General features: G+C 39.0%; 2 protein-coding genes across 3 annotated transcripts; one reads left to right on the top strand and one right to left on the bottom strand.

Moving 5' to 3' along the window:
* The first annotated feature begins 331 nt into the window (after nt 1–331).
* l(2)41Ab (lethal (2) 41Ab) lies at nt 332–17929 on the top strand. The gene is made up of 19 exons (XM_089734295.1): nt 332–844; nt 1712–1827; nt 2213–2351; nt 3111–3197; nt 4233–4365; nt 5345–5502; nt 6302–6415; nt 7238–7368; nt 7797–7939; nt 8575–8675; nt 8930–9112; nt 9659–9904; nt 10864–11032; nt 11802–12010; nt 12504–12623; nt 13746–13841; nt 14717–14920; nt 15720–15878; nt 17078–17929. Exons 1-19 carry the CDS (start codon nt 554–556, stop codon nt 17399–17401), a joined length of 3123 nt encoding a protein of 1040 aa, XP_089590421.1. The 5' UTR covers nt 332–553; the 3' UTR covers nt 17402–17929.
* A 199-nt stretch (nt 17930–18128) lies between these two features.
* LOC114253378 (uncharacterized) lies at nt 18129–26381 on the bottom strand. 2 transcript variants are annotated; one of them, XM_089734292.1, is made up of 8 exons: nt 26124–26381; nt 25563–25977; nt 25137–25385; nt 23788–23986; nt 23063–23152; nt 21925–22071; nt 20354–20515; nt 18129–19125 (listed from the first exon to the last, which is right to left on the bottom strand). In XM_089734292.1, coding segments are annotated over exons 1-8 (1386 nt in total). In that variant the 5' UTR covers nt 26247–26381; the 3' UTR covers nt 18129–19124. The 2 variants fall into 2 exon arrangements, with proteins under 2 accessions (XP_089590418.1, XP_089590417.1); XM_089734291.1 differs by lacking the exon at nt 18129–19125 and having other exon boundaries at nt 19176–20515.
* Between the last annotated feature and the right edge of the window lie 1217 nt (nt 26382–27598).

The raw sequence follows: 27598 nt of genomic DNA, 5'->3' as shown, positions 1-27598 counted from the left end.
AGTTAGTGGAAATCGACATTACTAGAACTAGATCCACGTGCGTGTGAACATGAAATGTATAGAATATAATTATATGGATTTTGTTTATGATACAAAATCAAAATAGTTACACCGTTTATTGAGTGAAAGTATAATTGTTTTAATTAAATGAACAGCAATTAAATTAATTATAAATTGGCAACGAATGATTCAACGTAAGCTTTCAAAATAGATTCGCACCTCGGTACTTACGATTTTTAACTCTATGTTAAGGACAACTCGTTACAGATCGCGATTAGACAAGGGGTTAATCCTTTGAGCGCGAACCGTCGATGGATCGACTCCCTATTAACAAGTATAAAGTGCGGAGCGTCGGAATACAGACTATTTGCGCAGTTTTATTGTAGTTATTAAGTATCGACCTATACGGACGTGTTTAGCTCGCGCAAATCAAATCAAATCCGTTAGCTATTTGTACAAAATATCGGGAAATAAGTTCCGCACTAAAAAGAGTTGAAACCGCGTTAACAGACACGGCAAATTTAATTACAGAATGAGGTTGTATCCTTTTTGAATGGCACACATTTGGAACTTAGCAACGTTGCTTCGTTGCCTAGCAACAAACAACGCTGTTTTCATCCCGCGAAACACGCGTGTTCCCTTCTTAATTTCTGCACAAATATTACGAATCATGTCCGATTTCCGAGGATCTGGTACATCCATAGACTGCGGTTGCACGGAGGACAGCCGTTCGACAGAATCACCGCTGCCACTCACCTGCGATTGTCCAAGAGACGAACATGATCTTGTGGTCCACGAGGAGAATTGCCTGTTCCACAGGAACGAGAGAATTATATTTCCGCACGTAAGATTTGATTATGTTAAGTATTACATACATGGCATGCTGAAATCCATGGGCGACGGTGACGATCAGGTATGCTCGAATGTCTACAAGCGCAAAAAAAAATGTTTTATTTATTGCTTAGATGGGTGGAAGAGCTCACGGCTCACTTGGTGTTAAGTGGTTACCGGAGCCCGTAGACAATAGACATCTACAACGTAAATGCGCCACGCACCTTGAGATATGAGTTCTAAGGTCTCAGTATGGTTACAACGGCTGCCCCACCCATCAAACCGAAACGCATTACTGCTTCACGGCAGAAATAGGCAGGGTGGTGGTACCTAGCCGTGCGAGCTCACAACAGGTCCTACAACCAGTAATTACGCAAATTATAATTTTGCGGGTTTGATTTTTATTACACGACTAGCGACACGCCCTCGCTTCGCTTCGGAAAAATTAAAACACACATGAAACCAAAAAAAAATAAAAAATAAAAAATAAAAAAAGTAGCCTATGTTCATCAGGGACAATGTCGGCTTCTAATGGAAAAATAATTTTTCAAATCGGTCCAGTAGTTTCGGAGCCTATTCGAAACAAACAAACAAACAAATCTTTCCTCTTTATAATATTATTAGTATAGATGTTATTCCTTTACCGTGGAAGTCAATCGTGAATATTTGTTGAGTACGTATTTCATTAGAAAAATTGGTGCATCGCTCAACACGAATGCACCGGACGTCTTATCCTTTAGGGCATTTTATTTCGAAACATATTTTTTTTTTTTTCAAAGTATTTGTAACACGAAATTCAGTGTAATAACATACGTAGGTCGATCGCCGTACTTTGCTAACTGTCAACCTCTTGTCATATTTGTTTTTTTTTTTCGAACAGGAAGTCGAAGAGTGCGAGTGCGTGACTCCTCCGTTCGAAGATGGGATCTGCAAGTGCTGCCGGTGCCCGGTCGACCAGTGCCACTGCAACAAGGCCGGCAGAGAGGCCTTCGACCAGTAAGCTTGCAGGCCTAACCTAGCTATACCCTGACTTTCTTTTTTATTCCTGAACGGAATGGGATCACTGTCCGCCTGGTGTTAAGTGGTTACCGGAGGATAGACAACAGCAACATAACACAAGTTGTCTTTCTCAGTTTTGTACAACAGCTGCCCTTTCAAACCGAAAAGCATATTAAGTGTTGCTTGCTTCATGGCAGAAATTGGCTGCGTGGTGGTATCTACTCGTGCGGGCTCACAAGACGCCCTACAATCAATAAAAAAGCATACAAAGCGTATTTTTTTTTTTAATATCAATTTAACTGTGATAGCTTCGTATAGTATGTGAAATGGTTATACATACACAGAACTAAATTAAGTAACCATTAATTTTTCTTTTTTTAAGATGGCGCAGCAAAAGAGAATTAGGTGCGATGCCAGCAGTATTGGAATCAACTCATCCGCTGATGCAGCGCTTCCAGGATACGCTCAAGCAGTTCCTCGAGAAGGAGAACGCTCTTGCTGAAGAGGAGATTCTTAATTTGGTTAGTACGACTTTCACGATGAAGGAATAGCATCCCGTAATGAACATAAAAACGTAAACGAACGTAAAATTTATAGATATACGTTTTTACTACTATGAAGTACGCGCATTACTACCCGTAGTACGCTACTACCCGCGTATATGCATGCGGGTAGGTACAACCATCGAGCCTATTTCTACCGCTAAACATACATGCGTTTTGGTTTAAAGGTTTGGATAACCGTTATACCAAATAATTTAAGTTACGTCATGTCTCAAATGGAGCAACGTTCGCGTTGTGATGTCCATGGTCTCCGAAGCCGTTGAACACCTGATAAAACGATCACTCACTCAACTATGTGCTGTTAAATTGATATTTTGAGCTATTGAAATTATATTCATGTATATAATGCATTCATACAACGTGTGCTTGCTCTATATTAGTGCGAGTTCTCGATAGCGATACTCAAATATGTATGAATAGCGCCCTTAGCGGAAAACAAAGGGAAGCCGTTCCAACTCCATACAAATTTGAGTTCACTTTTGTACTTGTATGCATTGAAATTTTTTCTTGGTGAATCTTGACCAGAAAAGTAATTGAAAAATCTGTGGAAAAATATTATCATTGTATTAACACCACATTACGAGGATTTAGATGACACGTGAGAATGACGAGTCCAATTCATCTTTCATTTTGTTATTATTATTATATCAGTTTCATATTATTTTAATTATAAAATGTACCTATATATCTAATGTTGTAAATTGTGTTCTATCGCAGCGTGAAGAGCTCCGTCTGAGCAAGCTAGCCTACGATAAGGACTTGGAAGTGATCTATCGAAGCGATCACGATACAAATGCGCAAAGAGTAAGAAAATATATTTTGGTTTTTTCATGAATCGTTATCATTATCAAAAAATGGCAATTGTGTAAAAATTAAGACTGCTTTTTGTAGTATTCACGCAATATTAATGTTTCGTAGAGTTGTATCGTTGTGATAGATCTTACGTATGAAAACTCTGACTTATCGCCGATACGGAGTAGAGTTCATCCATACTACCTGGAGCCACTGCGGTCATCCACAGTGCGTTTCCAGAGGCCTTTTTTGCCACGTACCATCCGCTATGGAATGAGCTCCCCTCCACGGTGTTTCCCGAGCGCTATGATATGTCCTTCTTCAAACGAGGCTTGTGGAGAGTATTAAGCGGTAGGCAGCGGCTTGGCTCTGCCCCCGGCATTGCTGAAGTCCATGGGTGACGGTAACCACTCACCATCAGGTGGGCCGTATGCTCGTCTGTCTACAAGGGCAATAGGTAGGTCAGCTCACGGGGCTCAAACCTGTCGATGTTGCTAACACTAGAAACGCGACCCACTGAGAAGATCCGGCGGGAAACTCAGTGGGCTGTGTCTGAAGGTTAATTTACTCGTCGACCCCTTCCTTGCAAGTGACGGGTTCGACGAACGATGACAGGGGTGAATCGTATGAAGATGGTTTTGTGAAATAGTTTTAATCTTACGCTTGTTTTACTGATAGCACGGACACTCTTACTTATATTTGCTATTGAGTGCGTTAGGAATTATAAATAACATAGCATTCTAATTTGTTAGTCGTTGGTCGGATCAGATAACTGCGCTCACTGGACTGTCTGTTGCGACCGCCCTGAGAGAAGCCGAAAACCGAAGCAAATGGAAGCTGATGGTACAAAGAGCCACGAAGGGCTTTCAGGGACACGACCTTCAGCAATGAAATATTCGACTAAGAAGAAGACTAATTTGTTAAACTAAACTAACCTTAAATTGTTTTCTTAATTGCCGGTCTTTTTCATTCCCACAATCTAATTAAGCTCGTTATTGTTATAACGTGATTGGCGGAAATTATTATTTATAACAAATATCTGTGCAGGCTTTGATTGAGGAGTATGAGAGTAGCTTATCTGAGAGGACAGCGGAACGCGAGGCAGCGGAACGAAGGGCTCGAGAATCGAACGAGAAATACAAAAGAGCCAAGGAGAAGCTTGAACAAGATCTTATCACTGGTTAATTAAATCTGAGTTAATTTTTTTATTATTTCTTACATGGGTGGACGAGCTCACAGCCCACCTCGTGTTAAGTGGTTACTGGAGCCCATGGACATCTACAACGTAAACGCGCTACCCACCTTGAGATATATGTTCTAAGGTCTCAGTATAGTTACAACGGCTGCCCCACCCTTCAAACCGAAACGCATTACTGCTTCACTGCAGAAATAGGTAGGGTGGAATGCAAACAGAAAGGACACATATTTTATTTTGTAAAACAATCGATCTGATTGGAACTTCTCTCTAACGATGTTTCTTTAATTAATCTTGCTTTGCTGTCGTCGAAGAAGTTTCGCTTCGTACATTTATCTCTCTTGATCAATAAATAGAAAGCAAAATTTTCAGAATGAATTTATTTGAGCAATGTCAAAAATCAATTATTCAAATTTCAAATTTGTATGTGTGTATGTAAACGAAGTATTTTGATAATTCTAGTAAAGTTTCCACTTCTCTGTGCGAATTCAATTGAAAGCCATAGATGACAGATAACAGAGAGCCATAAAAACCCGTAACTTCAACCATACCTAATTAAAATTTAATGATTAGTTACAAATGATCAATGATAAATGAAAAATGACAATGGTACTTACTTATAGTAATAATGATACCATCATTCATTTAAATCGGACAATGGTGTTGATAGAATCCAAAGAGGAATGGTATTATTTTCTGTTCAAATGAGCTGCAGAAATTATTAAAAACTGTAATCTTCGTCATATGATCCAGTTAACTGCAGTAGCCGAAAGTTCAGAAGTAGTTTTGAGAACCTCTAAATCAAATCTTGGAAAAAAACAAGAATTCTGTAGAGTACACTTTTGAACACTGTCCCGATCTTTTAATTTTAGACCACGTACACAAGAAGTGTGTTCATTACGTTAATTACATAAAACTTATCGGTGTTTATGTAAACTAATAAAATAATATTTTTTCGGTGTAGAACGGGAAGCGACCGAGGAGTTAGAAGCTCTGACATCTTTATGCCGACAACTAGAAGAGTGGCGTGATGAGACAGAGTCAGATCTGACCGTCAGCCAACGGATGTCAGACAAGATGAAGGCGGAGAAACGACAACTCGCACAGGAAAAAAGAGAGCTGGTTTGTAACTTTTAGAATTTCGGTCAAAGTAGGAGATAATATATTTATATCGAGCAGAAATGAGGTAGTTTAAAAAAAAAAGAAAGAAATTACACAGAGCTAGACCAAATATCTTCTTCTATATATAGGTATATATAAAAATGAATTGCTGTTCGGTAATCTCGCTAAAACTCGAGAACGGCTGAACCGATTTGGTTAATTTTGGTCTTGAATTATTTGTGGAAGTCCAGAGAAGGTTTAAGAGGTAGATAAATATGAAAATGCTCGAAATTAAATAAAAATAACAATTTCTTTTTTCCTTTGATGTGTCCCCCGTCGGACGGATTCCTTTTGTTTGTTTTAAGTTTATTTTATACAAAAGTTTAGGTCTTTTATTTATCGCTTGAAGCACTACGAAGTCTGCCGGGTCAACTAGTATTTTACTAAATTAATCAAAGCTTCTAACAAAATGATTTCAATTTACTGATTACGAGCAAGGCATCGTTTTTAGTGTAGCGCTGGTTCCCGGTCTGGGGGAACATGGACTCGGTAATAGTAACTTAGTGTAGAATTAAAAAAGTTACGATGCTGCTGACTGAGATTTGTATTAGAGGGTATACCGCAAACGACAAGGTGATATTTCAGGATTTAAATTGCGATTTACTCTATACGAATACTCGCCATACGAAAAACAACAATGAGAAACAATGTCTCTAGAATTATTATTTGTTTCATAATTTTTCTTTAGTATTCATTAGTAAGTATAATAGTGTTGAAGTTCAATTGTTGGACGCACATTTCAACCAACTCGTTGCTTTAGGATATGTTCATATTCGGCTTGAGTAATGAAGTCTGGAAGCTGGAGTCGAAACTAGAAATGTTCCAGAAACAACTCGAGATCAAGAATTCCGAAATGGAGAAAGTCAACGACAAGGTACGCATTTGTATCAAAGTAGTAATTTACTGCCGATGGTTTGTGATATTATTAAATTATTTATTTGTGTATCTAAGGCTATGGTGACTCTACTAATCATGAAACCGTCTGTGTCTTTTCATGTGTTTAAAGTAGATAAGTAATGTCAAATCATACAAGTCTGTCTGTAATTGAATGTGGTGTTGTTTTGCGAGTTGTGATCTGTCTCTAACCAATATTCCGTTAGAATTTCAATTTGGATTAAGAATTAATAAATAGTTTGATACAAGCCGTGGGTAATATTACTGTGATCGCACGACGAGAATGTAGTGTTTAAGTATCATAGAGCGACTTGTACCACAAGAAAGAACTCCAGAAAAGTCATTTATTAAATATAGTAGCCAGATGAGATAAATTTAGCGCCAGTGATCCAAAAATGTTACAGACAGGTACATGCTATGTATATTGGTGATGGTCGTCTAGTGAGACCGATCGGGTGGGTACCGTCACCCTGTCTATTTCTGCCAGGACGCAGTAAATGTATATTGCTTTGAAGGGTGGGACAGGCGTTGTTCTAGAGTTCATATCTCTAGGTGTGTGCTGGCATTTACATTGCTGATGTGTATGGGTTTCGGTAATCACTTACCTGTAAGCAATATATAAATAATCACCAAATCATGATAAGCTCTGTTGCGTTGAGATTTCAAAGATGATGAACAGATACAAACTCTAGCAGCTTGTATCTTCAGCCTTGTAGCATCTGCTGTAAGATTTAGAATATAAAGGTATACATTATTTTGCTGACAGTCTGCGACAGTAAGTGCATGTTAAACTGTATTATAGGTGACAGCGTATGCTACAGAACTGGAAGACTTGGAGTTAGACAAACGGCGTCTAGTCAGTCTCTGGAACTCTGTTCTTGTTAACATCCAACAGCGAGATCGCGTCTACGATGCTGTCAGAGACGACTACCGGTATTGTAATTGTGTTATCTCTACTACTACACTTAATTTTCAGCGCTCTACGAGTATTAGAATACTGGAATTGCACACTGGGATTTATTTATAAGGCATATTGTTAGTCTTTAAGGGGCTATGGAATAAGTATACGCAACGATTAGAGTTGGGTACGGCCCTTAATAGAAAATACTCTTAATAGAAAAAAATTGAGTGAAATAGTCGTAATCATGTAATAAATATAGAATTCATACTCTTTAGAGTTATCAAACTTCAAGATTAAAAAAAAAAGTAATACACATAATATATTACTTAAACTTCTACAAGCTTTACGTAAAATTGAGATTATTTGGATTGGAACTATTTAGTTGTACTAACTGCCAAGACTTTGTTGTTTCCTCAAATTCTAGTTTGGGGAGGGTAAAATAATGGTGTTACCTTTTTAGAACACTTCAAGAAAACTATCGCACGTTATTGAACAATTTGGAGATTACAAAGAAACTTGCAATGGAGGAGATGAACAAAGGAAAAGAAATCGCCATGAACAAGGACAAGCTGCAGTATGATTTGGATCGGGCTGTTAAATTATGTGAGTTGTTGGAGAGATATTTTGGCTCGGTGAAGGATCTAAAATAGGAAATTATGCAATCAAGTTTCTTTTTGAACCATAAACATTACCCAACGGTGAATTTATTTCCAGAGGTCTTTTTTGCCACGTACCATCCGGCTATGGAATGAGCTCCCCTCCACGGTGTTTCCCGAGCGCTATGACATGTCCTTCTTCAAACGAGGCTTGTGGAGAGAATTAAACGATAGGCAGCGGCTTATCTCTCCCCCTGGCATTGCTGAAGTCCATGGGCGACGGTAATCATTCACCATCAGGTGGGCCGTATGCTCATCTGCCTACAAGGGCAATAAAAAAAAATTAGTTTCGCTATAGGGTTTTTTTGGTTTGGTTCTGCATTTGTTCAAACATATATCTCGACAACCAGTTTGGTTCTAAACTTGTTTACACTTATCTCCATAACTGCATTTAAGCAATTTGCTTGAAGTCTCCATTCATCTGTGATGTGTTGTGTACATGAGTGATGTTTATAGAAACCTTAAGTCCTTTAAGTTAATAGAAAAAATATCTCAATTTCGGGACGCGTATGAAATTGCTCAGTAAGGAAAAAAATAAACAAAAAATATTAATAATATTGAACCATTCATTTTCATTTGTAGTTGACACTGAAGACTTGAAAAGGGTTAATTTGGAAACTCAAATCGCAGAACTAACTGAAGCTATAGAGATGACAGAGAGAGATCAGGAAATGATTAAGTCTGTAAGTTTTATATTGCGCAAATCGTAAGCGGCTGCTTGATTGAACTAATAAAATATAAATGTAGTATGAAAATTTCAATTTTTATAGAATCATTTAACTCTTAAGACTCCAATTGTGACAATTGCGACTTAGAAATATTGTGGCGCATGTACGTATGACTCGATACGAATATTTTACAACTCTGTCTTACATTAAATGATAGGGAAATTGTCAGCAACAATATTTACTTTACTAAGTGTGGTTTACATTTTCAGGAAAATCAAACGATGCGAAACATTTTGAAGAGTTCAGAGAAAGATTACGATCGTAAAAACGAGCTCAAACTCAAACTGGAAAATGACATATTAGCGAATCTACAAGAGTGTTTGTTGAATGATAAAGCAGTTGAATCAATGGCTAACGGTATCAAGAAGATGAGGGAGCTATCCAGGAAACAGGTAAAGTAATTAATGTGGATCTCTTTAACGTAGAAGATTCGAATGTTGGTCTAAAAGTAAAATTAGTTTTAAGTTAAAAAAAAAATATTTCTATCATTTAAATTATTTCGCTCTGTAATTAAAACATTTCGGAATCATTAGTTTATGATTATAGCTTGGCGTTTGAAGACGTTTTCCATCACTTGTGACTTTAAAACCGTTGATCACTGAGATTAGTCAAAAGAAATTCAGAGCTTGGGCTTTTAAAAGAATGTATATGATCAAAATGGTTTTTAAAATATTTAATCATTGTAGCGAGTACAAATAATATCACAATTATTAAATCTAGAAAAAAATTGGTCTTAGTTACTTAAACAGTGCAGTTAATTAAAAAAAAACACGCGGTTTTGTCATTTACACAATCCCTTGCTGTTTAGCAAACGATCAGATTAAAATACTTTTAATATTAAAACTGTCCATATTAGTTGTTGTTTCGCTGATGTCCATTAAGAATTCACACACAATCACTTACTACTATAGTTTGGTTAATACAAGTGGCTATCACAGGAAATATCTCTAACCACAATGGAGAACCAACACGCGAAGATGATGATGGACCTCGAAATCTATCGCAACAGGCAAGCAAAGAACCAGCAGGTAATGGACGAAACTCTCGCGCAAGTGAAGGCGAAAGAGAAGGAGCTGGAAGAGCTTCAAGAGAAGTACGATCAGAAGGCGATGGTCATCGTCAGGAAGCAACGGGAACTGGATATCGTGATGAAGAAGTACACGGCTTTGAAGGAAATTTTTGATGTGAGTAGGTACAGAGCCGTGTTGATTTTTATTACACGATGTTATTCCTTCACCGTCGAAGCCAATCGTGAACATTTGTTGAGTACGTATTTCATTAGAAAAATTGGTACCCGCCTGCGGGATTGGAACACCGGTGCATCGCTCAACACGAATGCACCGGACGTCTTATCCTTTAGGTCACGACGGCTTCAAAATATTTGTTAGATATATAATTAGATATCACTACATAGTATAAAACAAAGTCGCTTTCTCTGTCCCTATTTTTTTTATTGCTTAGATGGTTGGACGAGCTCACAGCCCACCTGGTATTAAGTGGTTACTGGAGCCCATGGACATCTACAACGTAAATGCGCCACCCATCTTGAGATATAAGTTCTAAGATCTCAGTATAGTTACAACGGCTGCCCCACCCTTCAAACCGAAACGCATTACTGCTTCACGGCAGAAATAGGCAGGGCGGTGGTACCTACCCGCGCGGACTCACAAGAGGTCCTACCACCAGTAATTACGCAAATTATAATTTTGCGGTTTTCACTTTTATTACACGATGCTATTCCTTCACCGTGGAAATCAATCGTGAACATTTGTTGAATACGTAATTCATTAGAAAAATTGGGACCCGCCTGGGATTCGAACACCGGTGCATCGCTCAACACGAATGCACCGGACGTCTTATCTCTTAGGCCACGACGACTTCAAAATATATCCCTATGTATGCTTAAATCTTTAAAACTACGCAACGGATATTGATGCGGTTTTTTTTAATAGATAGAGTGATTGAAGAGGAAGGTTTATATGTATAATAACATCCATTAAATGGTGGAGAAATACTGTTTTTTATGAGGTTTCTAATGTGATGTCGTAAATAATCAATAATAAAATTTGATGTTTCCGAAGCGAAGCGAGGGCGGGTCGCTAGTTTAATATAATTAGATGTTTATGTATAACATTTTGAGCAGTTGAAGTCGCCGCAAGAGCGTCGCATTGAAGAGCTGGAACTGCAAATCAAAGAATTGCGCGAACGAACCGAGGGGATGCAGCACGAGTGGCTTCGTCTGCAAGGACACGTCGTCAAACTGACCGAGCAACACCACAAGATGGCCACGGACATCAACTTGATTAACAAACGTAAGATATATAGATGTATAGAACAACAGTGTGCTTAGTGCGAGTTTCTTAACGTTCTCTATAGCGTCAAAGTTAAGCCATTTTTGTCTGCAGCTGGAACAGCGCCCCTAGCGGCAAACGCACGCAAACGATCCCATTCCATACAAATATGAGCTAACTTTTACGCTATCGAGAACGTTAAAAAACGAGCACACTGGCAGCAGTTTGGCTCTAGCCCTGGCATTGCTGAAGTCCATGGGCGATGGTTATTATCACTCACCATCACGTGGGCCGTATGCTCATTTGCCTACATCAGGTGGGCTGTATGGTCGTCTACTATTGCCTACAAGACCAATAATAAAAAAAAAAACAAGACGAAGGACAGATTAAATTAAAACCTGCTTTTAAAGTTTAATCTTGGGCTTATTAGTTTCATAATATCTGTGTGTGTGTCTATCTATTTGTAGGCAGCGGCTTGGTTCTGCCCCTGGCATTGCTGAAGTCCATGGGCAACGGTAACCACTCACCATCAGGTGGGCCGTATGCTCGTCTGCCTACAAGGGCAATAAAAAAAAAAAAAAAAAAATATCTAATGTTTCCGAACTGTAAACTGATGTTAACGTAATCGTGCATGACTAAAGTTTTTCAATAAACATCTAAACATTATGCTATTCTATAGAGAAAATAAAAAGCAAAAAATAATTGAATTGCAAAAACGGTAGAGCACGACTAGTGTATAAAAAAAATTACTCAAGTAATTATCGAAAATTTCTGTCTTTCCAACTAACAGAGATTCAAATATGTGAGCAGAAGATTATGCGTATACAGGCGGAGCGCGACACGGTTCAACAAGAGCGCGGTAAAGTGGAGAGATCGCTGCGAGAGTTGCGAGGGAGGCTCGAAGTGCTGGAGAGGACGAGGAAGGAGGCGAACGAACGAAACGATACGGCGCAGAAGAGTAACCTCTCTGTTACACACGAGTATTCTGCTAATTTGAAGGTGACTGACATTGTGTATTGTGCGTGCGTGCGTATATACGTGCGTGCGTGCGTTGAATACGTGCGTGCGTGCGCGCGTGTATGTGTGCGCGCGTGCATGTGTGCGTGCGCGCGTGTTAGTGTGCGTGTGGGTATGTGCGCGCGCGTGTATGTGTGCGTGCGTGTATGTGTGTGTGCGTGTATGTGTGCGTGTATGTGTACGTGCGTACGTGTATGTGTGCGTGCGTACGTGTATGTGTGCGTGCGTGCATGTATGTGTGCGTGCGTACGTGTATGTGTGCGTGCGTGCGTGTATGTGTGCGTGCGTACGTGTATGTGTGCGTGCGTACGTGTATGTGTGCGTGCGTACGTGTATGTGTGCGTGCGTACGTGTATGTGTGCGTGCGTGCGTGTATGTGTGCGTGCGTATATGCGTATGGTTGTTTTTTTTAATATTCTTTTAACACTCGCTCGAACTGTCACGACGTTGATTAGTTAACATCGAATTACCGTAGGACGCGGAGGCAGAAATAATTCAACTGGAAGAAGATATTGATGCGATGGACAAGGAGAAGATGAACTTAACTCAAGAGCTCGACCGCGTACAGAGGGAGGCTTTGGTCTGGCAGAGGAAAGTAAGTTTGTGTATTATATTTAAAAATGTATATTAAGTTGTCCGCGATCTTCAATATGATGTTAAAAAAATTTTTGTGCTCTATAATACATGCTACGAGACGATAATTAATAATAATAAATAATTAATAATTCATAAAAACAAATATGTGAATGATTGTACTAATTTTGAAATAAAGGCTTGGGTGCATCCAGTCAGTCGCCAAACTTTCAGCAAGTACGTTTAGTTACGCATCCATGTAAGACAGAGCCATCATTAACTGTCAGTCTATCTTCATTTTGGCGGTAAAAAAGTAACTTTCGGTCAATCGGGACTGTAAAGAGGAAGGCTTATAAGTTTGAGCAGCGTGCAGTCTAGAAAGTTCCTTTGGCTTTGATGGCAAAGTATCCGTCACCAGGGGGCGCTTTCTCGTGTTGTAGCAAAAACCATGAATTCCTATGTTTAGTCGCTCACTGCCCATAGGAGGAAAAACTTTTGACAAAGCAAAGTAGATCAACCATCAAAGATAGCGAACAAGCTTTGCCTGTAGCGATGGGTCGTACTCGGCAAATCATATACTAGGTCAACCTGTTCCTAATCTTAAGAAATACCTAATCCAATTCAAATTCCTAATCTCATTCACAGCCAATACGTTACTTAGCTAGCAATCTCAATCTGCCTATTCCTAATCTCAAGTTTGTTACTAGGATTTGATTAATGTGATCGTTGGATCATTATTTGAATGATTAGGCTTAGGCATTTAGGGATTATGAGATACGTTGCAACGTGTAAGTGAGTGAGATAGCGCAGAAACAGGTGGGCGCGTGTGCTGAACATTCGATTTTATATTTTAAGGTGGAACAGGTGGATTAAACACATTGACAAAATGGAATTAGGTGCAGCCTAATCTCGTAAAATACCTAATACTCGGATCTGTTCTAATAAATCCGACTCATCTCTATTTACCTGTATTTGATAATATTATCGTTGGAAATCCATTTTTAAATAAGATGAACACAATTTTGAGTTGTTTAGTTTATACAACAAAATTCGTGTTATTTGAATTTTCTTCTAAATAACTTTATTTTAGAGTCTGTTCAGTCACAGCGGATAGTGGCTTCGTTCACAGCTTTCTGATTGACAGGGCATTTTAGCCGTCGAACTGAAGAAGAACATGCAAGCCGCCAAATCAGCCGCCGGCGAGATAGGACAAATGAAAAACGAAATACACCGAATGGAGGTTAGATGTAAACAAAATCTAGCTAAAGACGAGATCAGCTATGCTGGTGTTGGATCGTTACTGGAATCCATTGACATATACTGTATACAACAGCTCTCCCACCCTTGAAACTGGTCTGAACGACTGAGTTGAGCAGGGTGATGATATCATCCTCTGGGGTCATTGTGTAGTGTTTGAATTCTTCTTTGTAGTATTTTTTTCAATTATCAAGAGTACACAATAAAAAAGTTTTATTTTAATTTAAAACTGATTGGTGACAACAATAACTGTTATGATGTCTGAAAGTTGTCGTTGCTTAAAGGATAAGACGTCCGGTGTATTCGTGTTGAACGATGCACCGGGGTTCGAATCCCGCAGGCGGGTACCAATCTTTCTAATGAAATACGTACTTAACAAATGTTCACGATTGACTTTCACGGTGAAGGAATAACTGAATAATTATATGGATAATTATTAGAATAGTTGGAGATAATCTAATGACAAAAAACAATAGTTTTAATTATGTCCTTTATTTTATGCATCATCTCATTATCGGTCCTTCTGTCACTTGAGTTACAAAGATATATTGTTTGAATATGTAATGTCGTGCTCTCCCAGTCACCATCCTCGCCGAACTCGTCGCTTGCAACGAAGAGTTCGACGAGTAAACTAACCCATAGACACAGCCCACTGAGTTTCTCGCCGGATCTTCTCGGTGGCTTGCGTTTCCGATACGGTGGTAGATTCTGAGAAGCACTGCTCTTGCTAGGGCCAGTGTTAGCAACACTCCCGGTTTGAGCCCCATGAGCTCACCTACACGTCAAGATGAAACTGAAATAGCCTCTCAAGGCTATGAGTATAGGGAGGAAAAAAAAAAGTCGTGCTCTCGTGCAAAGGTTCGTCGAGAGCACCTTCGTCGGACCAGCGAGAAGTTGGCGGATGATCTAGCGCTGTACGTGACGCGACGAGACACTGCCATGGAGAAGTGTCGCGCCGCCGCCGCCGTCGAGAAGGCGCACGGACACTCGGGACACACCTCGCAGTCTGTCTACAGACACAAGCTGAGACTGGCTAGAGCCGATGTCGCTAGAGTTACGAAGGTATATTTAAAAAATATTGCACTGTTTTATGTCGATTGAAATTTTATTCATAGCGAGATTTATATTATTCCCTCATTTAAATTTAAAGATTATGTGGTAAAAGTGTAATGAAATACGTACTTAACATGCGTTCATGACTAGCTTCCGCGCTAAAGAAATAACATCGTGTGATGACAAATTTTATTTGGCGTAATTAATAAGTGGTTGATACAACACCCTGTATTGTGATCCGCACAAATAAGTCCGACCATCCTGTCTCTATTTGCCTCAAAACACTACCGTGTTCCGGGTTGAAAGGATACACATTACAATCGAGTTTTCAAAGTATCGTAAACAAGTGCACGGTTTGCGTGTAAGTACATGTGCACACACTGTTACTTATCATTAATTTAGCCCACTGAGTTTCTCGCCGGATTTTCTCAGAGGGTCGCGTTTCCGATCCGGTGGTAGATTCTGCGAATCTGCTCTTGCTAGGGCCAGTGTTAGCAACACTCCGGTTTGAGCCCCGTAAGCTCACACGCTATGGCGAAGCTGAAATAGCCTCTCAAGGCTATCAGCATAGGTAGGAATAAAAACATTAATTCCATTTAAAAAGTTTGATTATATAATTTTGGGGATAATAGATAATAGAAAATAATAACATATGAAAAACTGTACGAATTGTAAAATTTATTAAATGACGTTTACAGCTGTTAATGATTTGACACTTTATTATATTGCATCTACCGTAGTTCATACATTATCTCGTTTATTGTCGGGGTGATAGACGCACGAACTCAGAAGAATATGATTTGATTAGGATTTAGCTGATGCGAAAAGTCATTTAGAAAATCTGGAAAAGGAACAAGAGCGCTTAGATCGGGAAGTGTTTGAAACGGGCGCAATGAACTCGCAGCTGGAGGAACAAGTCGCTTCACTCATCCAGGAGTGTCAGGACACTGAGCGACAGAAGTCATGGGTAAATATTATTGTTGTAAGAGTTTGACTACTGCCGTCTTTAAACAATGTTCTTCCATGTCCTAAGCCTCATAGCTTTTTCCGAACTGTTGCCATAAATTTAAAATACTAATATATATATCTAGTGGTTTTAACGGATGTTCCGTTATAGCTACTGAAGCATGCATCCGATTGCCTTGAAACTTGGTATCCATGTAGAAAATACATGTACTTAATGGATAGGCTAATATTTATGAGTGTTGGATTTCCTAATAATAATGTTAATTTATATGCGCAGCGAAGCGGGCGAGTACGGCTAGTTTCATATAATTCCAAAGAAAAGATAGTTTTTATAGCATAAGGCTGTTTAATTTTGCATTGTTAGTTTTAAACATATAGTACCTATTCAGTAAAAGTCATCATAATAGTATAGTGGAACCCATTCAAATTATCTCTACCACTATATCGTTGATATGCATAATATTTAGGTATGTAATTTTGACAGAACAGTTCTTAAACTTTTTATCTGTCAATCACTGCCAATAACACTGTCAATAACAAAATTATACTCTTACTAGCCCTACTCGCCCGCTTCACTGCGCCTTTAAAATTAACATTATTATTTATTGTCATTATTATTAGGGAGTCCGACACTCATATAAATATTAGCCTATCCATTAAGTACATGTATTTTCTACATAGATACCTAGTTTCAAGTCAATCGGATGCATGGTTCAGTAGTTATAACGGAACCTCCGTAAAAGCCACTGTAGATTTATATATTAGTATAGATTAATCATGTGATTATTGACAAATGTATCACACAATCAAACACGACATTTAGACGTCAACATCCAACACATTTTGATAAAATTATAGTTATCTTTAAGAGTAGTACTTTAGTCCACCAGTAGTCCACTTTTTACTGGTGGTAGGACCTCTTGAGAGTCCACACGGGTAGGTACCACCACCCTGCTTATTTCTGCCGTGAAGCAGTAATGCGTTTCGGTTTGAAGGGTGGGGCAGCCGTTGTAACTAAACTTGAGACCTTCGAACTTATATCTCAAGGTAGGTGGCGCATTTACGTTGTAGATGTCTATGGGCTCCAGTAACCACTTAACATCAGGTGGGCTGTGAGCTCGTCCAACCATCTAAGCAATAAATAAAAAAAGTAGTACGAGTTTATATTTTATTCTTGTAATATTGTATGTTCTCTAACAGCTTCTAGAACGTGTTATCAGGAGCCAGCGTCTCGGCAACGAATTAGCGACGGCCGTCAAACGTCAATCGTTTCGCGTCAAAAAATCGAAATCGACCGTCACAGCGGAATACACGCAAGCCAGGGCGGTAAATGAACAACTAAAACAAGTCATGGAAACTATGAACACGGAATTCCCACAATTGAACGACACGTTCGAAGGAATTTTGAATATGTTGAATATTAACGCGCCTGAAAATTCAGCGGGCCTACCCGAGGACGCAGCTTGTCTATGTATCGACGAGGAGAATGCTGAGAACGTCGCGGAAAAACCATTGTGTCCATAATATTTAGAATTAAAAAAATCTTATGCATATATTTCTTGTGAGTATTATTTATATACCTACAAAAAATGTGTGACGTTTTAATTGTTTGTCATTGTTAAATGCATGATTTTTTTTCGGTGGATTTATATTTTTTAAAAACCTTGTCCTTAAGGGATAAGGTACAATGCAGAAAAAAACCCAGCTAAATCGATTGAACCATTCTCAAGGGGTGCGAATGGTGGCTAATGGGCATTCATGTGGAAATTGATTTTTTATTTTTATAGATATGTCTGCATGTTTATAGCGTATGCCTTCCTATAGTACCAGATCGATTTTGATGTAAACTTTGTGCAGTTGCACTTGTGGGGTCGGGTTTGGCATAACACCATCTAACGAATTTGACTTGAGTTTCATTTGTAAGCCGTATTAGTATATGCCGAAATTAGAAGCAGAAGACGAAAAGCGTTCTCTTTTTTTAAATGTTATTCGTTCTGAGCTTTTGTGGACCTATATATAAAATGTATTTATTAATTAAATAGCGTTTGTGTGCCTATTACTTTTACGTTAAAAAAACTCGCACTAAGCACACTGATCTGGACATTATGAAACAATCGTCAACTTAAATCTCAACCAAGTTTAAAGGGTTTGTCTTTACAGATATTGAATTGACATTATCTGAGTTTTTAATTATGTACTTGTGTGTGTGTTTTTTAATTTGGATTGTATTTTACGTGGAATAAAAATAAACTTTTTTACTCAACAATTTGTTTTATTTAAACAATACATTTTTTTGAAAATATTAATAATAATGTACTCACTGACACTCTCCAAACCTTCACCAAAAGTTAACAGGATACGTGCATTTCGGAATTACCAATAAATAATACATTTAATGTCTAATTAAATATATAACAATGGTATTGAGCACAATGTTCTTATTGCCTCAACACACTTCCTTAATTAAGCTGAAAACTATTGATTAGCTATTGAATTTTACACAAAAATGAGCTTTTCCCGTGTCATATGAGTTTGCCGACAGATGCGTCTATTCATATTTCTCTATGTTCATATTTTTTGTTGAAAATTAGTAGATATTTAGATTCGTAATGGGACATTCGACCGTATTCCCCTGATGTCAACGCCTACATTGCATTGGCGACCGGTAGCGCTATGTATACCGCGCAGGAAACGATAAATGTCCCAGACAGTTGAACAAATTCGAAGCGAAAATTATCCTAAGTATTTTGATTGTATAAAACTATTTTTATTATGGTCATAAACATAAATAAAATCGACGAAAATTAGTGTTTATTAATCTATTTGGTCTTTATATTTAACTAGCGACCCGCCCTCGCTTCGCTTCGGGAACATTAAAACACACATGAAACAAAAAAAAATTTTTAAAAAAAATTAAAAAAGTAGCCTATGTTCATCAGGGACAATGTCGGCTTCTAATGGAAAAAGAATTTTCCAAATCGGTCCAGTAGTTTCGGAGCCTATTCGAAACAAACAAACAAACAAATCTTTCCTCTTTATAATATTAGTATAGATAGCTATTTAACTAATGTATGAATTTGTTTAATTTCATTTTCCTACATTTGTGCACTTTCACACAGATATTAAATCAGTTAATAAACCACCGTTATTACACTTAATTAAACCTGAAGAAACACTAAATAGACAAAATAAAATAAATCACACAACTTCACTCCTCGCGTTCCCGCCAAAAAGTTCCCTTTTGGTATAGTAACCGGCAAACTTCGTGAGCAAATGACCTTGACTGCGCAGAACCGAATTTTAGATCACTTTGGTGGTGAGGGTGAGGCGCGACGGCAGGGGAAATCGTATCGAGCGCGTTATTGGTAGATCAGTCGAACCCTGCGTCCCGCACCGCGCCCTCATTCCGCTTGCTCCCAAAAGTACGCTTGCGTACAGTGGAAAGTCTATCGTTATTAATCGTTAAGTTATTTGTTATAATCACTTGTGGACTTTGTTGCCATTGCTATTTGTTGAGTGTTTGTTGATTTTTTATAAAACATACACTATGCCGCGACAAACTGGTGTACTATTCAAAAGAAAGGGTAGAAAAATTGTGTACGACGTATATTGCTTCATTATAAAACAGGGGAAGAATGATATGGAAAAATTAAAACAGACTTCGGAAGTAACAAAACCATCAGTGAGTACTGTTAGGTGCATTATTATTAATGAAGCTAAAGGCTCTGGCTTGCTCGCCGTGTTTCGGACTCCGGGTAAGAAAATATCAAGGAAGAAGAAAGTTACCGGAATGGATAGTTTCGTTCAATCTGTAATAAAAAGATGTAATCATAATAACTACATAACAAGCAGCGAAAGTCCGTACCGTAGAAAGGCTTCGAAAAATTTAAAGAAGATATAAATTCTAATGGCTCGGAATGAAGCTTAACACGTATTATGAAAGAGCTAGGCTTCAGATGGAAAAAAAGAACAGAAAATAATCGGAAGCTGGTAATTGAAAAAAGTAACATTCGATTACTACGAATCGAATATCTTAAAAAAATAATTAATTATACACAAAAAAGAAGACCGAATCGACCGAGTTGTAAACTACACCGATGAGCCCTATGTCGACTAATCACGATGATAGCGACTCGGGTGATGAAAACAGTGATGATGATGATGGTCAAGATTATGATAACGAAAAAAAATTACAAATACCAGCTTCGCTTCAACTGAACCAAGACCTGGCAACAGCTCTAGTTTTGACTTAATAGTAGGAATATCTATTTTACCCCAAGATTAAATTATTACAATTATTGACCTACATGTTTTGTTGATGTTTTAATAAATATATAAATAAATACATATGTTGATTTTAATAATTTAATAGTATTATGACGCAGAGTAAGTAATGTTTATGCACGTGAGTGTACCATGCGCGAACTTACCCCCACTACGTCAACAAATGCTCAAGAAGTTTGCCGGCTATTATATTATATGGCAGTGAAGGGTGTGTCGTGAGCGTTGTCGAGGTGTCGGCGGTGCACGGTGTGCTCGTGGCGCCTCCTGTGGTCGGAGCGGTGGAACTTCGCCCCGCAGTACTGACATTCGAAGCGTTTCTCTTTCGTGTGGGACAGCATGTGCGCATGCAGGTACCTGCGCCACATATAATATCACACCCATAGAGCTAAAGTCTTCACGACACTCTCCAGCGTTTGCCTAAGTAGGATTTTCGAGATTTCCGGTCACGTTGCAAGGAAAAATAATAATCTTATATATAAAAATGAATCTATGTACTTTATGTACGCGCGTAACATCAGAACGCCGGCCACAAATTGAATTTTTTTTTTATCGCGTTTGTTATTTTCAGGAGAAGGTTGTTAACAAAAAAAATATTAAGAAAATTGCGCACCAAATTAGGAAATTTAAGAATAAATAATTACCATATTATTCAATTTTTTTATGATTTTCTAATGTAACCTTTTGGCGTTTGACATGACATTGACAGAATGCGTGCTGCAAATATCGTAAAAGAGAATTTAAAAAACTGAATATCGTTTAAAACGGATGTATAAAAGAAAATTCAATTCAAAATTTAAAAACTAAGACTTATTACTCGTCTCAAGGCAAGTGGCGGCATTTACATTGTTGATGTCTATGGGCTTCGGTGACTACTTAACATCAGGCGGGCCGTGAACTGGCTCACCCATGTTAGCCGCTGACCTCTGTATAGACTATTGCGATATGTCGATTAAGGGTATAATCGTGTAGTAAAATTAATTACATTCCCGATCCTGCGGACAGAATGGAAAGTAGTCGACGTCGCCAAAAACACGTCATCTCGGATCCTCCCGATCCACTAACGGTGCTTTTAGGTACTTCAAGCACCGGTCACCGTCCTCGTCGAACCCGTCGCTTGCGACGAAGGGCTCGACGAGTAAATTAACCCTCAGACCAGCCCACTTGAGTTTCTCGCCGGACCTTCTCAGTGGGTCGCGTTTCCGACCCGGTGGTAGATTCTGCGAAGTACGGCTCTTGCTAGGGTTCGTGTTAGCATCGTCGTCAGGTTTGAGCCCCGTGAGCTCACCTACTAGCCACGGTTACGCTGAAATAGCCTCTCAAGGCTATCAGCTTAGGAAGGAAAAAAAAAAAAAAAAATTAAACCCGCAAAATTTGCAAATATATATTGGGATTGGGATATCAGATTGTAATTTAAAATATCGTTTTTGTAATAAGCCTGTCTAAGAAATCTAGGATTTTTCTATACCTTTAAATAGATCGAGAGATTATTTCCTTGCAAGTATAACACAAATGTGTTAGTCTTCTTTTTTCTTCCTACCTATGCTAGCCTTGAGAGGCTATTTTAGCTTCACCCTAACGTGTAGGTGAGCTCGCGGGGCTCAAACCGGAGTGTTGCTAACACTGATCCTAGCAAGAGCAGTGCTTCGCAGAATCTACCACCGGATCGGAAACGCGACCCACTGAGAAGATCCGGCGAGAAACTCAGTATCCTGTAAGTCTCCTGTGAAATCATTAGATAAAAAAAAAAAACATCCAGCACTAACCCGTTTCTAATGAACGACATATCGCAGAGCGTGCACGCGAATCTCTTGACGTCCTCGTGTATAAGCTTGTGGTTCTTCAGCACGTTCTTCGAGCTGAACCACTTGCCGCACTCGCTGCATTCGTACGGTTTCTCCTTCGTGTGAGTTCTGCCAATAAACAAAACAAAAGAACTAACAAGACACACAACAATTAAACAAGAAGAACAAAACCAAAAGAATTAACGATTGGGCCGCGACCGCAAGAGAATCGTTCTTCATAAAAAAAACAAGTAATAATGCTCACGATTGAGAGACTTTGGATATAACGAAGAAAGGAAGATCTTCCACCGAGCGGCTGATATTGCTCGGTAGACCGACGGTCTGTATGCCGGAACTTCACTGGTGGTAGGACCTCTTGTGAGTCCGCACCGGTAGGTACCACCACCCCGCCTATTTCCGCCGTGAAGCAGTAATGCGTTTCGGTTCGAAGGGTGGGGCAGCCGTTGTAACCATACTGAGACCTTAGAACTTATATCTCGAGGTGGGTGGCGCATTTACGTTGTAGATGTCTATGGGCTCCAGTAACCACTTAACACCAGGTGGGCTGTGAGCTCGTCCACCCATCTAAGCAATAAAAAATAAATAAATAAAAAACTTGTATATAAGGTAATGGTGAGACAGCGAATGCTATAGCTGTTAAATATCACATGCTAATTATGTAAGCTGTGATCGCAGTTGCGATAGTTCTGCGCATTCAGCGCTTCAGCGACTACAAACAGCAGCGCGTAGTACAACAACATTTTTTTTTAATTTTTTTTATTGCCTTTGTAAGCAGACGAGCATACGGCCCACCTGATGGTGAGTGGTTACCGTCGCCCATGGACTTCAGCAATGCCAAGGGCAGAGCCAAGCCGCTGCCTACCTACCTAGTACCATAACTAGTCGCAAGCGATATTCACTCTGTCCCTTCGCAGTGGATTTTAGCTTGTCGTTTTGTTAATTAACTTAATTTGTAATAATTTGTTAATAATTTAACTAAATTTTCAATACTAGGTAGATTTTAGGTTATTCAAGGACCTTAATCATAACTAATACTGTTCTATAGAAATGATATAATAACACAATCACTACATAATACGTGTCGGTTATATTTATTTACCTTATATGCACCTGTAAGTGATATTTTTTGAAAAAAGTTTTCGAACAGAACTGACAGAGATGATTCTTCTCCTTTTTGTGGACTTGTCGCCTGAAAGAATAATGAGTTAGACCAAAGGGTGTCCGGACATCAACAGAGCATCTCGAAGATTTATTACTTTCACACATTTATTTTGAGCAATACTAACATAGTCCAACGTAGGATTTTCTCCAATGTTCTGAGCATTGAAGACACATATCAGAAACAACTTCTTTTTATTTTTTATTACTTAAATGAGTGGACGAGCTCACAGCCCACCTGGTGTTAAGTGGTTACTGGAGCATCTACACATCTATGACGTAAATGCGCCACCCACCTTCACATATCAGACGCGATCAGACGATCAGACGAGATCATGAGACGCAGCTTGACGTACATATTGTTTTTTATTGCTTAGATTGGACGAGGTGGCAAAAATGTCGATTAAGCACACTTTTTTTTTTGTTAATGCTCCACACACCTTGAGATATAAGTTCCAAGGTCTCAGTATAGTTACAACGGCTGCCCCACCCTTCAAACCGAAACGCATTATTGCTTCACAGCAGAAATAGGCAGGGTGGTGGTACCTACCCATAAGAGATCTTTAATATCAATTAAATACTTCAATATCAATTTAAGGTGATAATATCATCCCGGCCTGTTTAAACCCCAACTCAAAAAAGCAAAAAATAGCAAATAGTTCTTACTCGTGTAGCTGCATGCAAATCTTAGTCCTAAACCGTTTAATGCAAAATGAGCATTTATGAGGGCGATCCTTGGTGTGCACCGCCATATGAACGTCAAGGCGCGACTTCGATATGAACCCGCGTCCGCATGCTATACATTCAAACGGCAGTGATTCCGTATTGTGCACCACTAATATGTGCGCTTTCAGGTTTGCGACAGCTGAAAATTATATGAGAACATTATTATTATAGGACTGTTTAAGTGGCTCGACATCTGTGATGCAAAATCCAGGTTTGAGGTTTTGATCGGGACAAGTGATTGCTCAGTTTTTTTTTATCAATAGAATCCCTCCGTGCAGTCGAACGATCGGCTGCACGCTGCCCCACCGTTTCTGGAGGGGGGAAATACTGCCACGAAGAAGCGACAGCACGGGTCGCGTAAGGGACAGAGTCCCCACCGTGCTACTGGAGAGGTGCGATAGCCTTCTCTCGCTGCGCTCGGCGCGAAGCTCCTTGAGAGGCGATGCGACCAGTGGGCGGGAGACGCCGGGGCTGTTTGTGGACATCACACGACAGCGGACTCGGCGGAGAATGGACGCGTCGACATGGCCGAGATGCGAACGATGGTTGCCGATCTTGTCGAGCGGCAACGCAGCTAGGCCCCTGTCCCTCTTCTGCCCGAAGCTGAGTACCCCAACGTAGTCGAGGAGCTGAGGCGGCGGCTCGTCATCCTGGAGGCGAGGAGCTCCACTGTGGAGTGCGCGAGACTGTCCCTCGCTCACGAGGTGAAACATAGACCCTCTTTACTGGCGCCTGGCAGGACTGCAAAGGCCGTGAAAACCTATGGCGGATCAAAATCAGGCGCGACACGTACTGCCGCTTTCCCCGTAAGGTAGCCCCAGATAACAGTAGCACCAAAACCCACTCCCGCAAGGGCACCAACTACTGGAAAGCCCAAAAACCAGATCGCTCCTTCCCCGTCCCAGCCTGCGAAGGCGGGGCCCGGCAGGAGCCGCAATAAAAAAACGGGGGCGTTACAGTTTCCGGACTTCCCGCCGGTAGCGGGGGGGAATTTTGAACACCCCTAGATGGACACCACATGGAAGAATCATTGTTAAAAATATGAATTCCAGCAATGCTAAAGTCCAAGTAGCCAGTTGATTTTGTATATTTTTTTAAATGTTCCTTTAAATAGGTAATTTAGATTTTTTTATATATTGTCCTTTAAAAAAACCTATCACAAAATTTGATAAAATAGTCAACTACCAATAGTGGTACCTTAATTTTGAGTATAATGCACAAAACCAGTGCTTATTAATTTTAAACCTACTTTAGAATAAGGGGAAAAAGAATTCTAAGTCTATGCTTACCCTTATTACAGATTTTACAATTCTGTTTGATGTTCATATGTTTGCGTCTCACATGTTTGTATTTTGAATTGGCCGATGAAAAAGTTTCCTCACAAAGGTGACAATTGACTCTTGGTCTCTCGTCTGGAGGAAGATGTTGTCTCATATGCTCTTTTAAATCTTTTACAGTAATTCCGCATTCCTCGCACATCATTTTTAAATTATTTTTTGGATTATCTATCTTTTTGGAATTTGATTTTCTTTCAGTAGCTGTAAAAAGTAGTTTAAAATTAGACTAACTATATCTTTAACCTGTTGCTTTTTCAGCACTTGAAATATTCACTGAAATAATTTACAGTGCAATCATGTGTAATCAGAAACCATTCAACCTCTTAGTGTTTAGAACTTTATTTATTTATTAAAAATTATGTTGTTTAACATACCAACCATTTTTACGTTTGATCTTAGCATCTTTACCATCCATACCATACTCCATTTTAATTTTTTTAATTACACTCAAGTATTCATCATCAGACTCTGGAGGCTCTGATTTTCCTAACTCGATACTGTCATTTTCTGCATCATGAGCCGATACCATTTCTGTCTTGACTTGTTCTCTGAATATTATATCTTTGTTATTCATTTCAGGAGAGAGACAGTCAACCATTTGTATACTAAACTGTGGTGTGGGCCCAATCTCATTCTCATTGTTATTGAGTGGAATCTGGTGCTTGGCAGATGTACACTGACTTTCTAAATAAATATCATTTTCTATGGCCAGCGATTTAAATTTATGAAATGATAATATTTTTCTGTAGCATTTTGCACAAAGCTTTGTTGTAATGGTTGCATTTTTAACAACCTGAAAAAAAGAGATCTCATAAAAGTAAACTTTAATTTTTATGGTTCATGTTGACAGAATTATTTTACGAATATTTTTTTTAAATTAATTAGGCAGCCAGTTTATTAAAAGCGACAGTATAAATCAAGCTTAACTTCAATATTTACCATTATATCCAGACAAAATATCATCATGTCAACAAAAGTTTTGTTTTTAAACTTTTTATTCATCTTTACATTAAATATGTCCTTGTCAGTTTTGTCTGCAAGACAAGTTCTGCATACATTCATTATTAATTAGATTTTGGACAAAAATATCAAGTTAATGATTAACACGAAGGAACCTAAATTTATTTCAACACGCCACAACAAAACAAAAACAGTTTTTTTGTTTGATTCGTAACCTATGTAGCCTTTTGCCTGATTGTATTATCTATGGCCTCATCAACCATAGATAATACAATCTTTGATTACGTGATCGACAGTTGATACAACTTCCATCATAGCCACATCGATTTCAAAATGAATAGTTTTAAGGAAAATTGATATCGAAAAATGGAATTTGTAAAATAATACTAGCATTCTAAAAATCCAGAGTATTTAGCCTCGTTCCTCCTCGCGTCGTTTCCTCACTGCTGAGGGTCATGACGTGTTTCAACGAGATTTTATTCCTTGTATTGTCCTTCAGCGCCTCCGGTTATTGGTCGCATGAAGGTCTTCGTTAAATGGGATCTTTAGTGTGGTGCGGGTTTTGATCGAGCCACCTTGTCGCACTACGCCCGCGCGGTCTCTTTCCGTCGATCTTACCTGTCACGAATAGTCTCTCTAAGCTATCAGGTGTTTTCCGAGCAATATGACCGAAGTACTTGATTGCGCGGCGAAGGCAAAGTATGGAAAGTCTTAATCTGCAGTTGTTCTAAGATAGACACATTGGTTCTATTCGCTGTCCAAGGTATTCGGAGCATTCTCCGCCAGCACCACATTTGAAAAGCTTCCACGCTTTTGCGATCAGTCTCTTTAAGGGTCCAGGTTTTCGCTCCGCATAGAAAAATGGAAAAGATCAATTTTGTAAAATCCAAGTATGGTTCCTCTATAAATAATAATGTTGAATGCATCTAAATGCGATTCGAAACACAAGTTTTTTGTTTTGTTCTTACTACTACTGCTGCTACTTCATTTCTCTATCCGTTCGTTGTAGACCGTTTCTATTTTGCAGTTCTTGCTTTAAGTGCTGTTTGCACGGTAGGGTGTGTTAGGGTGAATGGCTCAACTGTATAGTAACGTAAGTTGCAAACAATGCAAATTATGTTTGCAAATTATTCTTGAATCCAGTTCTCCGACCTCATTTCCTAAAAGTGGTGGTAGTGTTGTTGTGAGCTCATTTGTTCAACTTCCTACACCTGTGATTCCATTGCTAATGAAATTATTATACCAGCCTGGGGGATTTAAACTTCAGTGTAATAGCCATAGATTATACACTTAATATGTAATAGCATCATACCCATTGATAGTACATCAGACGTCTTATTTTTTTGGCCAAGACGTCAATTGCGATTTAAATGACCGAATTGTATCGTCGGTATTGAGACCTTACAGGTGAAAGTTAACAGCATTATTCACATTATTGGTATCAACAGACTCTA

Source organism: Bombyx mandarina, chromosome 17 (assembly GCF_030267445.1).
Source record: "Bombyx mandarina strain Sakado chromosome 17, ASM3026744v2".
Taxonomy (NCBI): domain Eukaryota; kingdom Metazoa; phylum Arthropoda; class Insecta; order Lepidoptera; family Bombycidae; genus Bombyx; species Bombyx mandarina.
This window is presented reverse-complemented; position numbering and strand designations above follow the sequence as displayed.

Coding starts and splice junctions, on each gene's coding strand:
- LOC114253378 (XM_089734292.1), bottom strand. CDS start 26,246: ATGAATGTATGCAGAACTTGTCTTGCAGACAAAACTGACAAGGACATA. Junction 25,978..26,123: donor TATTTTGTCTGGATATAATG/GTAAATATTGAA, acceptor TCTTTTTTTCAG/GTTGTTAAAAATGCAACCAT. Junction 23,153..23,787: donor ATTTGCATGCAGCTACACGA/GTAAGAACTATT, acceptor TTATTCTTTCAG/GCGACAAGTCCACAAAAAGG.